The 16,306-nt window shown below is 53.1% G+C and overlaps 1 protein-coding gene across 1 annotated transcript in view; it reads right to left on the bottom strand.

The window, feature by feature from the left end:
* SHANK3 (SH3 and multiple ankyrin repeat domains 3) overlaps positions 1–16,306 on the bottom strand; it is a 368,789-nt gene that overhangs the window by 303,209 nt on the left and 49,274 nt on the right. Inside the window, exon 4 of the mRNA XM_015420662.1 lies at positions 1,342–1,450. Within this exon, the coding sequence (XP_015276148.1) occupies positions 1,342–1,450 (109 nt within the window). The remainder of the gene's footprint in view (positions 1–1,341; positions 1,451–16,306) is intronic.

Here is a 16,306-nt window from a genome sequence, read left to right as displayed (position 1 = left end):
CTGATCCTGAAGATCTGCATCGGGCGTTGCAGGCCGTATCTGGATGGCTCAGGCTGAGCCGGTTGAAGTTGAATCCGGCGAAGACGGAGGTCCTGTGTCTGGGCCGGAACGGGAAGGGATTGGGGCTCCCGCTCCCGGCCTTCGATGGGGCGCCGTTGGTGCCAGCTTCGGAGGTTAGGAGTTTGGGAGTGCTCCTGGACTCCACCTTATCGATGGAGGCCCAGGTAGCAGCCACTGCCAAAGCGGCCTTTTACCATCTTCGGCTGGTGCGGCAGTTGGTTCCCTTTCTCAGCCGTGAAGACCTAGCCACAGTGGTCCATGCGACGGTCACCTCAAGGCTAGACTACTGCAACGCTCTCTACATGGGGCTGCCTTTGTCGCTGATTCGGAGGCTGCAGCTAGTGCAGAATGCGGCGGCCAGGCTGGTTGCTGGTGTCTCGAAATGGGACCACATCCAGCCTGTGCTCAAAGCGCTGCACTGGCTGCCCATAGCATACCGGATTCGCTTCAAAGTGCTGGTCGTTACCTTTAAAGCCCTACATGGCCTGGGTCCAGCATACCTGAGGGACCGCCTTGCCCCACATAGATCCCAAAGAGCACTTCGGTCGGGGTCGCTACATCGCCTTGCGATCCCGGGCCCGAAAGAGGCCAGGCTTGTTGCCACTAGGGCTAGGTCCTTTTCGGTGGCGGCTCCTATCTGGTGGAATGAGCTCCCGGAGGAGATCAGGGCCCTGCGGGACTTGTTGCAGTTCCGCAGGGCCTGTAAGACGGAGCTCTTCCGCCAGGCTTTTGAATAGGAGCCGCCGCCGTCACCACTACCACCAATGAGGACCGTTTATAGCACCGCCAGAGGTTGAGTGGCAATGAACATCAGGGGGCCACAGTAACCTCCCCTGGAATGGAAAGGGTATGTGCAATGGAGAGAGGGTTCAGTCACGCGGGATCCTTGGGCGTGGCCCATGTGTAAATTGTTTTAAACTGTTTTATTGTATTTTATTGTACCTTGTGTTTTATGGTTGTAAGCCGCCCTGAGCCCGCAATGCGGGGAGGGCGGGGTATAAATGAAATAAATAAATAAATAAATAAATAAGACGACACAGCCAACGGAATCTTGGAATGAGTTAATTTCTTACCTACCTTCAGTCTTCTGAACTCCTCCTGATATCTAAGAGGGGTTCGGGGGGGTAGTACATGGCCCCTTTGTCCGAACTCTCTGAGTCCACAGCCCCCTTCATTCTTCTGGGCACCCTAGGGAGCCCACACTAGACCCTTCCCCATCTGTCCTGTGGCCTCCACCCCCCCACCAAGAACTCAGCCATGGGGGGGGGGAGCCGCTCTCACCTCCAGTGTCCGGGTCATGGAAGTTGGGGTCCAGTCCCTTCTCCAGCAGCCTGCTGACCTTCTCGACATTCAGCGTCTGCACATACTCCATAAACTTCTTCAGATTCGCCTGCAGCCACGAAACCCCGGGGGAGAAAAGAAAACACATCACGTGAATAGCCTGGCCTGTTGCTGGGCGTGCATCAGGGTAGGAGAGATCAGAGCTGCCACCACCCTGCCACTCCCCACAAGCTCTTCCCATGCAGGAAGTCCATATTTGAAGGGGCCACCATTCAATACGGGGCTGCGGTGACTGGAAGGACTGTAGTTTGGCAGTTCGAGACTCGAGTGCCGCGTGATGGAGTGAGCTCCCGTCTCTGGCCCCGGCTCCCGCCAACCTAGCCATTTGAAAGCAAGAGATTGCAAGTAGATACATAGGTACCGCTTCGGTGGGAAGGCAACAGTGTTCCGTGCGCCTCGGTGTTTAGTCATGCCGGCCACATGACCATGGAGAAGTCTTCAGACAGCGCTGGCTCTTCGGCTCGGAAACGGAGATGAGCACTGCATCCCTAGAGTTGGATTCGACTGGCTTTCGAGCAAGGGAAACCTTTACCTTTACCTATATTTCAATGCCTCTTCTGCCTGTGTTCCACACAGTGCTTTACATGCCATCAGCCCGTGACACTGATGTACGTGGGGTTTAGATAGATTCATGGTGTAGAGGCCTATCAGTGGCTAACAGCTAGGGTTGCCAGGTCTGGGTTGGAAAATACCTGGAGACTTTGGGGGTGGAACCAGGAGAGGGTGGCGTTTGGGGAGGGGAGGGGAAGGGCCTCAGCAGGGTACAGTGCCATAGAGTCCACCCTTCAAAGCAGCCATTTTCTCCAGGGGAGCTGAACCCTGTCAGCTGGAGATCAGTTGTAAAAGCTGGCAACCCTATTAACAGCTATGGTGACTGAAGGGAGCCTCCATGTTCAAAGGCAGTCTGCCTCTGAATCCCAGTGACAGGAGGCAACATCAGGGGAAGGCCTCGGCCTCTGTGCCCTGTAGCTGGACCTCCAGAGCTGGTCGGCCCCTGTGCGAGAAGAGATGCTGGGCGAGATGGACCTTCACTGGTCTCATCCAGCAGGGCTCTCCCCATGTTCTTGACATGCATAGCACATGTTTAAACTGCACACATGCAGGCTGCCCATAAGGGAAAGGTTTGGGGAAAAGGTTTGCTGTGCCGCCGCACACCCCAGCCCCCAGCCCAACAACAACCGCAGGAAGTGAGTGATGTCTAAACCGGCGGCGTAAGATATGCTTCTTGGAATACAAAGTCTTCCAGAGAGATTCTAATGACACCGATTTCATTCAACAGCCCCATTAACATGCAGACATAACAGGGGAAGAAGGACTCTGGATTACCCTCCAGAGACAAATATGACCTTGGGTGAGAGCTGGGACCAGCCTTCCTTGGGCCCCGTGGGGCTGAGTCACCGCTTACACAGGCCTTGTGGCTGCCATGAGGCCTTTGACTCACGTGTGCTTTTTATTTCCCAGTTGTGTGCAGGGCTGATCTGGGTTGGCACCCCAGCGGGCACACAGAACGAATTCCAGCCTTCCTCCCTACACCATTTGTCCAACATGAAAGGGCCCCGGGGAGCTGCTCTTTTGGCCAAAGTTGCGGAGGGCCATCACAACACGTGTGTTCCCCAGTGGGGTAAGCAGAGGTTCCCTGGGGCCACCCGAGGTTGGGAACGTGGCACTGGGGGGTGGGGGATGAACTGTGTGCACCGTGTGTGCTGCAGTCCCCATCCAAATTGTGTGCCTGGGAAGCACGCAGCTCCCCGTGCACGCGTGATCCAAAGTCTCTGTGGCAGTTGTAACATGAAAATCAGCCCTCGGTCTCTTGGCCATCCTGTCTGTGACTGCGAAGAAAGCGAATGCAATCTTAGGATGCATTCACAGAAGCCTTGTGTCCAGATCAAGGGAGGTGGTCGTTCCGCTCTGTTCTGCTTATGGACTCAGGCCTCACCTGGAGTCCTGGGTCCAGTTTTGGGCACCACATTTCAGGAAGGATGTTGACAAGCTCGAGCGTGTCCAGAAGAGGGCAACCGGGATGGTGAGAGGGCTGGAATCCAAGTCTTAGGGGGAAAGGCTGAAAGAGTTTGGGTCTGTTTAGCCTGGGAAAGAGAAGTCTTAGAGGGGACATGATCGCAGTCTTCAAGTATCTGAAGGGCTGTCATGTAGAAGATGGAGCAGATCTATTCTCTCTTGCTCCGGATTGCAAGACTAGATCTAATGGGTGGAAATTACAAGGGAGTTGATACTGGCTAAATATCAGGAGAAACTTCCTAACTGTAAGGGTGGCTGAGCAATGGAACAGTCTGCCTCGGGAGGTGGTGGGTGCTCCTTCGCTGGCCGTTTTCAGGTGGAGGCTGGACGACCCTCTTTCGGGTATGTTGTAGGTATGTAGGGCTGTCTTTCGGCTATGCTCCTGCACAGGGCAGGGGGTTGGACTGGATGACCTGCAAGGTCCCTTCCAACTCTAACATTCTATGATTCTATGAAGGCATGCAGGGCGCTGACCTCCTCCCTGCTCTGCCAGTGACAAGCTCCCCCTGCTGGCGAGGAGGACCTCAGCTCACTGTTCAAGCTGGCCAAGAGCCCTGTGGACACCCTTCCAGCGTGCCAGAGTGGAGAGCGGAGCCTGCCGCACCACCAAGAATGCCTGGCCGCACTGCAGCCAAGTGGTGCCTCTTGGGACAGAGAGGAGGAGAAGGCAGAGCTCCAGTACTGCCCTCTGGCAGCTGTACAAACAGCGACAGCTTGGGGCCGATTTAAACGTATTGCTGGCTGAGGCACAAACACCTCCCCTCGTGTGTGGGGGGGGAGAGACCTGGCAGCAGCACAGTGCCTTGCGCAAACTGCTACTTGGGCAAAGACACGATGCAGCCACACACCTGCTCTCCACTGGGCATGGCGGGTGTGCAAAGCCCCACAAACAAATGCTTTTGCCCTGGCCCGGATCCCCTCTGCTGGGGGTCTGGGCCAGTGTTCCCTCTAAGCTGAGTTAGTGTGAACCAGATCACTTTTTTTTAGCCTCCGGCTCACACATTTATGTCTTGGCTCAGGAAGGATGTGGCTCCAGAGCAAACTGATTGATGCAGTAGCCAAACGGCTCGCTCACAACTTTAATGCCTGTCAGGCTCCTTAGGCAGTTCACACCACACAGGGCTTCAGAAGAAGATAACTGTTTATTGGTGGTTCCAGGACTAAAGAACACGTGGACAGCTTGTGTCAGGAATAGCTGTCAGTATAAGGGCCTCTGACTTACAGTAAAATCAAACATCCCCCCCCCCAATGAGCAGAAGCCAATGATTATAATTCACGCGCGGGGGCGAAAGCAAGCGAGGAAGTGGGCAAAGCGAAAAGCCGTTACTTTCCCAGCCGAGTAAAATGCAGCTGGAGACTACAAGGTCAAGCCAGAGATAGCACACATTAGCTGGACAGGGAAGAGCTGAGGAGGAGGGCACCCCTCCCCATTCCAGATCCATGACAGGGCTACCTGACAATGCCAGTGGCTCACAAAGTAGAATTTTTGCTCACAAGACTCCACAAGTTAGAGGGAGCATTGGTCTGGGCCCAGCCTAAGCATTCACAGTGAAACCCATCTGTGTCACAATCTGCGGGGAGGCCGCCACTGATCACAAAGGAGAGCTGAGGATTGTGCCTGGAACAAGGGGGGGGGAGAGAACAGCGGCTCCCTCCTCCTGCTGGCCCCTTCCTGCAAGAGAAGCAGCCCAGAAAAAAAGTGTGTGGGGGGGAAGACTCCTCTCTGGAAGCCAACGACACTCTATCAAAGGGGTCCTCCTGGCACACAGAGGCAGGCTGAGGTGCCAGGACCTGCCCTGCCCTTCACCTTACGTATCCGAGAGGAGCGCTTAAGTTATGCAAACTTTCTGAGCAGAAACAGAGCCCTTCAGACTTCTGCAGAGTTGTGCATGCATCACAAGAAGAAGAAGAAGAAGAGATTGGATTTATACCCCGCCCTTCACTACCCAGAGGAGTCTCAGAGAGGCTTACAAACTCCTTTCCCTTCCCCTCCCCACAACAGACACCCTGTGAGGTGGATGGGGCTGAGAGAGCTCTGAGAGGACTGCCTTGGAGAGAACAGCTCTGAGAGAACTTGTGACTGACCCAAGGTCACACCAGCAGGTGCAAGTGGAGGAGTGGGGAATCAAGCCCGGTTCTCCCAGAGTACAGTCCGCGCACTTAACCACAACACCAAACTGGCTCTTGAACTAAATCGTCTTTGGATATTTTTCTTTGGCATAATACTTCACGGTTGTTCTGCCTATTTCAACCTCCAGGTGGTGGCGGGAGGTCTCCTGCAATTACAACTGATCTCCAGACATAGAGATCAGTTCACCCAAGGAAAATGGCCATTTTAGAAGAGAAGAGAGAAGAAGAGATTGGATGTAGACCCCGCCCTTCACTACCCAAAGGAGTCTCAGAGCGGCTTACAGTCTCCTTTCCCTTCCCCTCACCACAACAGACACCCTGTGAGGTAGGTGGGGCTGAGAGAGCTCTTTCGAGGACTGCCCTTGAGAGAACAGCCCTTATCAGAGCTACGGCTTGCCCAAGGTCATCCAGCCAGGTGCAAGTGGAGGAGTGGGGAATCAAACCCGGTTCTCCCAGATTAGAGTCTGCACTCCTAACCACAACACCAAACTGGCTCTCAGAGCGGCTTACAAACTCCTCTCCCAAACTGGCTCTCTGGTGAATGCCTGACATTACGAACTCACGGGAGGGGGGGGCGGAGAAACGCAGCCTGTGTCCACTCAGCATCAGCCCACTATCCCTGGCCTCTTTTGGATATTCACCGGAGGCAACACCCCCTCCCCAGCATGGAACCGCCATGAATGGGTGCATGATTGACAGCCGCAAGGCCGACGCGCGCTGCCCACAGCCTGTTGCTTTCAAGCCACAGCTCCTCCTGGGAGAGCACAGAATGGATATGATTTCATCTCCCTCCCTTGTTTACACTGTGTGGTGGCCGACCACAGCTCTGAGTGGTGTAATCCCTCCAGAGCCTCTTGAATTTCAAGCACTCGGGAAGACAAGATCAAAACCCTCCGGCTCTTGATTGGGTGTGTGTGTGTGTGTGTGCCAGCAGGAGTAATCAGACCACTGGGGGTTCCGCTTGCATCCCCCTGGGCAGGAGGAAACCGCAAGGCAGGCTGCCTGACATGGGGCGGGCTCTTCAGCCGAGCGACTGCTGGGGGTGGCAGAGCAAGGGGGGGTGTCGCTACCCGCAGGGGCTCCGCTAAGAGCATGCCGTGCTGGGAGCAGTCTGCGAGACGACCACTCGGCTGCAGGGCAGAGATGCAGCTGCTTGAGAAAGGGCAGCCGGTGCAGAGGTAGGCTGCAGGTCCTGGAGGCGCACTCGCGGGAGTTGCCGGCCATATCGATGGGCTCTTTCCCCCAAGCCCAGGCTGCCACGTGTGGCATGACTGATCTGTATCAGCGGTTCCAGGAGGGGCCGGCGTGGGGCTGGCCCGGCTTCTCGAGGGGACTGGCAGCAGAGGGCCCCGGATCTTGTTCTGGGGTGCTCAAGAGGTCCTGGTGGTCAGCTGACACTTGAGTATGGATGCAGTGTTCCCTCTAAGCTGAGTTAGTGTGAGCTAGCTCATAGTTTTTTAGCCTCCAGCTCACACATTTCTGTCTTAGCTCAGGAAGGATGGCTCCGGAGCAAACTAATTTATGCAGTAGCCAAATCGCTCACTCACTACTTTAATGCCAGTAGCTCACAAAGTAGGATTTTTGCTCCACAGCTTAGAGGGAGCATTGCACGGACGGTCAAGCGACCGAGCCCCAACCCAGCCCAGCCTAGCTCCCTTCTTATCTGCCATATGAGAGACGTCCTGTAGCTCCTGCGTCTGATCCCCAGCTAAGAAAAACTGAAGCCACAGAGAGCAATACAGGGCACAGCAGAGACGAACAGAGCAGAGAGTCGTGCCAGAAAGCAGAGGGTGCTGACACTCCTGGGCTGTTCTGACAATTTTGCTTCTGGGAGATCTCCACATCTCACCTGGAGGTTGGCAACCCTAGTCCCAAGCAAGGGTGCCCAAGCAGAGCTGTCAATCAAGCCCGTGATGAAACTGGAATATTGAAGGACAGCACTGTGGTGCTGAAACGGGAAGAGCCAGCCCAGCAGCAAGAGACTGAACAACCCGGGTTTGGTACACAACATGAACACACACACACACACAAGGGTGGCACTTCTTCCACAGGCTGCGCATATGTCCTCCCCACCTCCCCGCTGAATTTCTGCCACAGGAAGGCCATTCTTCTATAAGAACATCAGAAGAGCCCTGCAGGATCAGATCACTGAAGGTACATTTAGTCCAGCATCCTGTCTCACACAACAGCCAAGTGGAAGAAATGATAGAATTGTGCATGAGATGGAAAAAGTGGATAGAACATCAGAAGAGCCCTGCAGGATCAGAGCAATGGTCCACCTAATCCAGCATCCTGCCTCACATAATGGCCAACCAGTTCCTCTGGAGGGCCAACAACAGGGCACAGAGACCGAGGCCTTCCCCTGATGCTGCCTCCTAGCACTTGTGTTCAGAGGTTTACTGCCTCTGAATGTGGAGGTTCCCCTCAGTCCCCATGGCTAGCAGCTGCTGATAGACCTCTCCTCCATGAATCTGTCCAATCCCCTTTTAAAGCTGTCTGTGCCTGTGGCCATCACAATATCCTCTGGCAGTGAATTCCACATTTTAATCACCCTCTGTGTAAAGAAGTATTTCCTTCTGTCTGTCTTGAACCTACTGTTCATCAGCTTCACTGGATGCCCTCAAGTTCCAGTATTTTGGGAGAGGGAGGAACATTTCTCTCTGTCAAGGTTCTCATTCCCTGAGATGGGGCAGCAATTGCCGTACTCAGAGGCCACGCAGCTGCAGCAGTGCCACAGGAGCCTATGCAAGGACACGGCTGGTGCAGTCGGAATTAACAAGGGGATGCGACGGTCTCCCTCCCTTCCACAAGAGCATGTTCACAGATCCCCCCCCCCCAAAGTATCTTCTTTAAACTGCATGGCAAAAATACTGCAACCCCCCTCCCCAGCAATGTCAAATTACGGCAGGAAGCTTTTGTTTTAATTTTATTACATTTGCAGTGCAATCCTATGCAGGATTACTTCAGTCTTTGTCCATTGACTTCAGTGGACTCAGAATGAAGGAAGTCTGCAAAGGACTGCAGTGTAATAGAACAAAGTCTGGGCACAGGACCACCTTTAAGACTGGCAAAATTTAACTCCGGGTATAAGGTTTCATGTGCATGCACACTTCTTCAGAACACATACACATGAAAGCTTATACCCAGAATTACACTTTGTTAGTCTTAAAGGTGCCACTGGACTCAAACTTTATTCTGCTGCTTCATACCAACAGGGCCGTTCACCTGATTGCAATGTAAATCACTGGAAGGCAGTGAATTCCTCTTCTTCAGAGCCAAAGTAGAAGGCCAAAGCAGAAGATTCACATATATGCTGCCTACCCATCTCTCTACCATAAGTTTGGTGTCATGGTTAAGTGCGCAGACTCTAATCTGGGAGGAACCGGGTTTGATTCCCCACTCCTCCACGTGCAGCTGCTGGTGTGACCTTGGGTCAGTCACAAGTTCTCTCAGAGCTGTTCTCTCAAGGGCAGTTCTCAGGAGAGCTCTCTCAGCAGCCCCGCCTACCTCACAGGGAGTCTATTGTGGGGAGGGGAAGGGGAAGGAGTTTGTAAGCCGCTCTGTGAAGGGCAGGGTATACATCCAATCTCTTCTTCTTCTTCCCTTCCAACTGTCCAGCAGGGCCGCCACCATTGAAAGAGGGATGTGCAGTCCTCATGCCCAAAGGCTTATGAGCAACTGCATTTAAGCTTTTAGCCAGGCTTGCGGCCAGCTGGATAAACCCCTCATCAGTGGCTACATCCACACATCTTGCTGGCCACGCAGAGCCACAGACACCCCATCCATAGCATCTTCCTGCTACACGTGGAAAATTTCAACTGCTGGGCTATGTTCTTCTGTTCCACAAGGTGGCAGCACAGAGCAGGATGCTCCCCCCCCCCCCAGCCCCACTCCTCTCCAGAGAGCCCGTGAGGGTCATTTTTGCAGTCCTTTGCAGGTTTGTCCCAATGCAGAGGCCTTTTCTACACCCTTGACATTATCACCCATGGCTGAGTCCACGAAGTATGTCCAGACAGCTTCAGGTTCATAGAGCTGCAAAATTTCTGGAGATTTTGAAGCCATGTTGGGGGGGCGATTCCACCCCTTATTGGGGGGGGGTGTTTGGCAGAAAGCTGAAATATATGCAAGATTTACTTTTGTGCCTAACCAATACTTCCTTTACTGATTCAATATGAATGCATCATTTACAGGTTAACATGTAAAATAGTACAATCTGGGACATTTGTGGAATTTGAAAGTACAGAATGTCTTTGTTTTATACAAGAGAAATTGCAAATATACTCAGAACCTGAGCAAGAACTGCAAACTCCTGCACCCTATGCTACCAAAGCACATGCCTCTTAATTTCTGCCACCTGAGAGGCAGGAAAAAATAAAAGTTAGAGGCTGAAAACAAATGTGTATTATTTGAACAGGAACTCTCTCATACAGTTTCAAGACGTGGGAACAGCAGCTAAACTTCATAACGTTGGAAACACTGAACTCTTTACTAATATATCATCTATAAGCACACTGCAGCATGTTAATTGTTGCCAAAATTATTTAAACAAAGATGTATTCTTGCAAATGCTCTTTACGTCTACAGTACACGTAGGAATTACCATAAATCTCATTTCAGATCACGCCGTAGACAGTATGCTCCAAAGATCTGCAAAATGAAGCTAGGGACAGGTAGGAGAATTTCTCAGCAAACCTGAAGTCAGTCCCAGGTTTGCCGAAAAATCTGAAACCTTAAAAAAAGATACCTTGGGAGATTAAGGCTCCCCCCAATAACAGAAACAATGCTAGTCGCTTTAAAAAGAGAATGCCCACTGAGTTCTCAATGGCCGGTCTGCCAGTCCTTTTACAAAAGGCTCAGACGGTTTTAAGTAAAATACCTTTGGGTAGAGATCCCAATCAGCAATGGTCTTTGGGCCAAACCCCTCCTGGTGTCCAGAACAGCGTGCCTGTCCTCCATCGCATCCCACATCAGCCGCCCCCCAGCCACAGCAAACAATCCCTTTGCAGCCGCACAGTGAGGCCTGCCTGCCTGCCCCCCCCTCCACTCCACCCACCCACTCTGTGCCCCAGTCAATAAACGCCACCGTTCTGGATAAGCAGTTGATACCAACAAAGGCCTGGCTCTGAAGTCAGCAGCCCCACCCCACCCCAAGAGGCCACAGAGCAAGTTTGGTGTAGTGGTTAGGAGCACGGACTCTAATCTGGGAGAACCGGGTTTGATTCCCCCACTCCTTCATGTGCAGCCAGCTGGCGTGACCTTGGGCCAGTCACAAGTTCTCTCAGAGCTGTTCTCTCAGGAGCAGTTTCTGTCAAGAGCTCTCTCAGCAGCCCCGCCTACCCCACAGGGAGTGTCTGTTATGGGGGAGTGGAAGGGGAAGGAGACTGTAAGCCGCTCAGAGACTCCCTTGGGTAGTGAAGGGCAAGGGGTATAAATCCAATCTCTTCTCTTCTCCTCCTCCTCCTCTGAGGGGGTAAAACATTAAGCTGCCCCTTCCCAAACTCAAAGGCTGTTTGGTGTTAGAAATCCATGAGGAGAGGTCAAACCCCAAACGGCCCAAAATGGATTCAGAGGCCTTCCCAGTCCAGCGTGCGCAAGGTCATGCCAGCCGGCAACCTGCTTTCCCAGACCGCCAGGGAAAGTTTCTTGTCCTAACCCACCAAGGCCAAGTCCTGGGACATTCTTTGCGGCCTGTCCCCTGAGTCAGGGGGGTGACAGGGACTCCTGCTTCACCAGTGCTGGGTGTGTGTGTGTGTGGGCCACTTAGAACACAGCAGATTATGTGGGGCCCTCCATGAGGCAGAAAGTCAGCCCATGGTTCATCCTGGACCAACCAGCTCCACATCTTGCCTGGCTCTCTGCCCCCCCCCCCCGGCTCCATCCAGGAGACCAGGATTTGCAAAACCCAACATTCATAGCCTAACATCTTCAACACTGCTGCAGATGTAGCAGCCTGCAGTCTCCAGCTGTGGGAGGGGTCAGAAACTTGGTGGTGGTGGGGGTCGACTCACTCTGCATCCCCCTCCTTTCACATCATGCCCCGTTCCCTACTTCCCTTTATAGAACACCCCTCCCTCTTCTCCTTCAAGACCGGCTTTTTCCTGGACAACCAGGGGTCATTTCCTGCAGGAGTGCACAGGAACGGAGCTCCGGCAGTAAGGAGCTTAGGGGGCGGGCACATGCAACAAGCACCGCCCCCTGCTCCCAGCAGCCCTCAGTCAGGCCACAAGGAGCAAGAAGAGGTCAGGTAAGTTGCAGAGCCCCCCCCCCACCTTCAGGTACAAGCTCTCCCTCCTCTGTGAGGACAGATCTGCATGTTCCCCTCCCCCCCATAGCTAGCAATCCAAAGTCCAGTGGCACCTTTAAGACGGAGTTTTATTCAGGTACAAGCTCTCCCTCCTCTGCGAGGACAGATCTGCATGGTCCCCCCCCCATAGCTAGCAATCCAAAACAGTCCAGTGGAGCCTGAGTGGTGGGTGTTGCCTTCTGACACACTTCCGGTGACGTCAGGGGGTGTGGCATATGCAAATGAGTTATGCTAATGAGTTATGCTAATGAGCTCCTGCACCTCTTTTTCTACGAAATAACCCGTGGACAACCAACCCGCAAACCCCCCCCCCCAATGCTTGGCCGCTCACTCACTCGCTCTTCATTCTTCTCTCTGATCCACTCCTTCTGGCTCTTGCGCCCCACCTTCATCCCTCTCATACTGATCTCATGGAGACTATGGGCCCCCCTCACTCTAAGCTGTGGAGTCTTGTGAGCAAAAATTCTACTTTGTGAGCTACTGGGGCATTAAAGTTGTGAATGAGCCATCTGGCTACTGCATCAATTCGTTTGCTCTGGAGCCCTCCTTCCTGAGCCGAGACAAAAATATGTGAGCCGGAGGCTAAAAAAACTGTGAGCTGGCTCACACTAACTCAGCTCAGAGGGAACACTGCCCCCGTATGACATCACTGGAATCTTCTGTACAACACCTTAGATCCTGTTCTCTGTTGCTACGGAATACACTTTAAAGGGACTCACTCCTTCCAGTGGTTGGGAACACTGCTCCCTCTAAGCTGCGGAGTCTTGTGAGCAAAAATTCCACTTTGAGCTCCTGGCCATTAAAGTTGTGAGCGAGCGATTTGGCTACTGCATACGTTAGTTTGCTCTGGAGCCCTCCTTCTTGAGTTAAGACAAAAATGTGTGAGCCGGAGGTTAAAAAAACTGTGAGCTGGCTCACACCAACTCAGCTCAGAGGGAACACTGGTTGGGACCATCTTCCGGTGACTGTGTGCAAGCATTCAGTGGCAGGAGGGGGGGGGGTCCAAAGGGGCTTGTTTTAGCTGCAGGCTTCAGACTCGTATATCTTGGTGCTTTATGATCAAGTGCATTTCAGGTGACACTGTAAACGACTCAAGCCTGACCTCATTTATTTCTCTGACACCCTTGTGAAATTGGCCTCTGTTCTCAGGATAAAGCAGAGAGCCTGGAGTGGAAAGAGGGTGGTTTAGGTTAGGCCGCACCTAGGAAGTCCAAAGCCAAGGTTCACACTAACTCAGCTTAGAGGGAACACGGGCTGCAGGGATCAGCCAACTGGAGGGTATAATAAGAGTCGGCCTAGAAGGATAAAGCCGCTGCTTCTAGACGGAACATCCTGCCTGCATGGTGAATGCTGCGCCAGTTCATTTCCCAGGAAAGGATGCAGTTGACAAACCAGCCGGAGTTGGCTAAAAGTGCCACGCACCACAGGCGAGTCGTGACCATCCATCTGCAGCCCTGGCTCTAGCTGGGAACCTGCTCTTTTGGGGAGTGCGCCTCCCCCACCAAAAAACCTGACCCATGCTGATGCCTTAACCTATGCCTGGCATTACTGGCCAAGTTCTTCACCTCCATCTCCTCTGGACGGAACTTCAGTCTACCTGGCTGTACCCAGATGGGTAGCAACGTTAGTCTGTCTGTAGCAGGAGAAAAGAGCCAGAATCCAGGAGCACCTCCAAGACAAACAATGTTTTGGCTTGACAGCAGCACCTGTGAAAGGGATCTGGGTGTTCTGGTGGATCACAAGCTAAGCATGAGCCTGCAGTGCGATGTGGCTGCGAAGAAAGCAAATGCAATCTGAGGATGCATTAACAAAAGCCTTGTGTCCAGATCATGGGAGGTGGTCGTTCCGCTCAGTTCTGCTATGGTCAGGCCTCACCTGGAGTACCGTGTCCAGTTTTGGGCACCACGTTTGAGGAAGGATGTTGACAAGCTCGAGCGTGTCCAGAAGAGGGCAACCGGGATGGTGAGAGGGCTGAAATCTAAGTCTTATGAGGAAAGGCTGACAGAGTTGGGTCTGTTTAGCCTGGGAAAGAGAAGGCTTAGAGGGGACATGATTGCGGTCTTCAAGTATTTGAAGGGCTGTCATGTTGAAGACGGAGCAGATCTATTCCCTCTTGCTCCAGATTGCAAGACCAGATCTAATGGGTGGGAATTACAAGGGAGTCGTTACCGGCTAAATATCAGGAGAAACTTCCCAAATGTAAGAGTGGTTGAGCAGTGGAACAGACTGCCTCGGGAGGTGATGGAGGCTCCTTTGCTGGACGTTTTCAAGCGGAGGCTGGACGACCATCTTCCGGGTATGTTGTGGGGCTGACTTTCGGCTCTGCTCCTACAGAGTGCAGGGGGTTGGACTAGATGACCTGCAAGGTCCCTTCCAACTCAAAATTCTATGATTCTATGATTTGTGGGAGGAGATTTCCTGAAGACGTGAGCCGTGTGACTCACAAAAGCTCCTCCCCTGCCACGGCCTTTGTTCATCTTGAAGGTGCTCCTGGACTCTGGCTCTTTCCTGGGCCTTATCCAGTTCATTAGCACTTCCACCCATTTTCAGTCCATTGTCTGCAATGGGAATGAGCACACGCACGCACACACGCACAAACCAGCAGTTTAAGAAAAGACAGGCTCCAGGGTTTCTAATGCCACTATTCAGAGTCCCCCTGCTCCTGACTCTCAGGGAAGGAAGACAGCAGCTAGGTGGCCAGGTCTGATTTGTCTCTCTCTCTGTGTGTGTGCGCGTCCATACATTACACCCACACACACAGAGATCAGCAGACCTGGACATATAGCTTGCAGACTTCCTTCCCTGAGACGCAGGGGCAGGCCAGTCTGGATGGTGGCCTCGGAAGAAGCCTTCGAACCTGTCCTTCTAGAAGAGAAAGGGCTGCGGACTGGTCCTGCCATTCCATCCATTCTTCCAAAAGGCACTAGTTTTTAGGAGAGTTGAAAGTGGTTGGTGAGAGGTCGCTCTTCCACTGGTGTAGATACAAATGCCTTCTACTCCCCCATTCACCTCTGGTTAAACAGGTTGTCACAGCTCAGGTGGGGTGGTCACCTGACGCTGCCATCACTCTGGTTCCAGGCTCCCTTGAGAAGGCCCGGAGCACCCTCCCAAGACCTTCAGACCTCCCTTCTGGCCGAATAACAGGCGTGAGGACCAGGCAGAGTGAACAAGGAAAAGGTTTATTTTATAGGAGGTCAAACAACAAGGTGCAGAATAATAACAGAAAGTGGGTGAAAAGAAAAGAAATCAAATGCCCTAACGCATCTAAATATATACTGTCCCTAGCTCACTATTCCAAGTGGCACTAGACGACTCACCCTTCCCTCAGGATGAGGGTCTCTAGCCCTGCAGCAGCCTTCCTTCTGGCTCTGCCCTCTGGGAAGAAAGAACAGCCTCTGCTCTGGCACCAGCCCTTTTGTTCCCCAGCCCTCTTCTTCCCTATTGGACAATTTTGGCTCCAAAACCTCTCAGGCTTCTGGGAGTTGTAGGCCCAGCCTCACCTACTGCTAGCCAGGCTCCCTGGGCCTAGTAGGCCTCTGGTGGCACAGCCCAGATCATGACACAGGTTTTGCAGGTTTTTGAAACTGTGAGAACTTGCTGACCTTGTACACCACGTGCGTATACACCTGGTGTGGCCAAACTGTGGCTCGGGAACCACATGTGGCTCTTTCGCACATACTGTGCAGCTCCCGGCAGGGCGGCTGGGGAAGCAAAGAGGAGGCATGCTTTTTCTCCCTCCCTCCCCATCCATTTGCTTTCTTTGTTTCTCTCTCTCTCTCTCTCTTTCCATCTCTTTCATTCTTTCCACCTCTCTCTCTTTTTCTCTCTCTCTTAGACAAATAAATATCATTAGGAAACAAATAAATAAATATGATTGGACAAATAAATAGCATCAGGGGTCGTTTCGTAGAAAAAGAGCTGGGGGAACTCATTAGCATAACTCATTAGCATATGCCACACCCCCTGACATCACCGGAAGTGTGTCATAAGGCCACACCCCTGCCATCACTGGAAGTGTGTCATAAGGCCACACCCACCACTCAGTTAGTCTTAGCCTTAAAGGTTAGTCTTAAAGGTGCTATTTGTTAGTCTTAAAGGTGCTATTTGAACTCTTGGACTATTTTGCAGCAACAGACTAACACAGCTACCTCGGGGAAGCTCCTGGATGGGGCTGGGAGTCCTTGCGGAGGCCACGTGGAGTGGCCTCGGCCAGGCAGAGGGGGAGGACGCCAACTTACCCTCCTGCTTCTTCCTCCTTCTGCAACAGAATGAGGCTGGAAGAAGGGGGCGGCCGGAAGAAGGGGGCGGCGCTTCGCCATGTGCCCACTCTGTCCCCGGTGCCCTGATCCGAGCCCTGGTGAGGAAGCCCCGCGAAGGGCCCCCCCCCCCCCAAGGGTCCCAGCCGCCACCACTGGCCTTGCAGCTCCACTGCCAAGCCCCATGAGGGGTCCGGCG

The sequence above is a fragment of the Gekko japonicus genome, unplaced genomic scaffold (assembly GCF_001447785.1).
Source record: "Gekko japonicus isolate JY-2015 unplaced genomic scaffold, Gekko_japonicus_V1.1 scaffold1201, whole genome shotgun sequence".
Classification (NCBI taxonomy): domain Eukaryota; kingdom Metazoa; phylum Chordata; class Lepidosauria; order Squamata; family Gekkonidae; genus Gekko; species Gekko japonicus.
The sequence above is the reverse complement of the archived record's forward strand: the minus strand, read 5'-3'. Positions and strand labels throughout refer to the sequence as shown.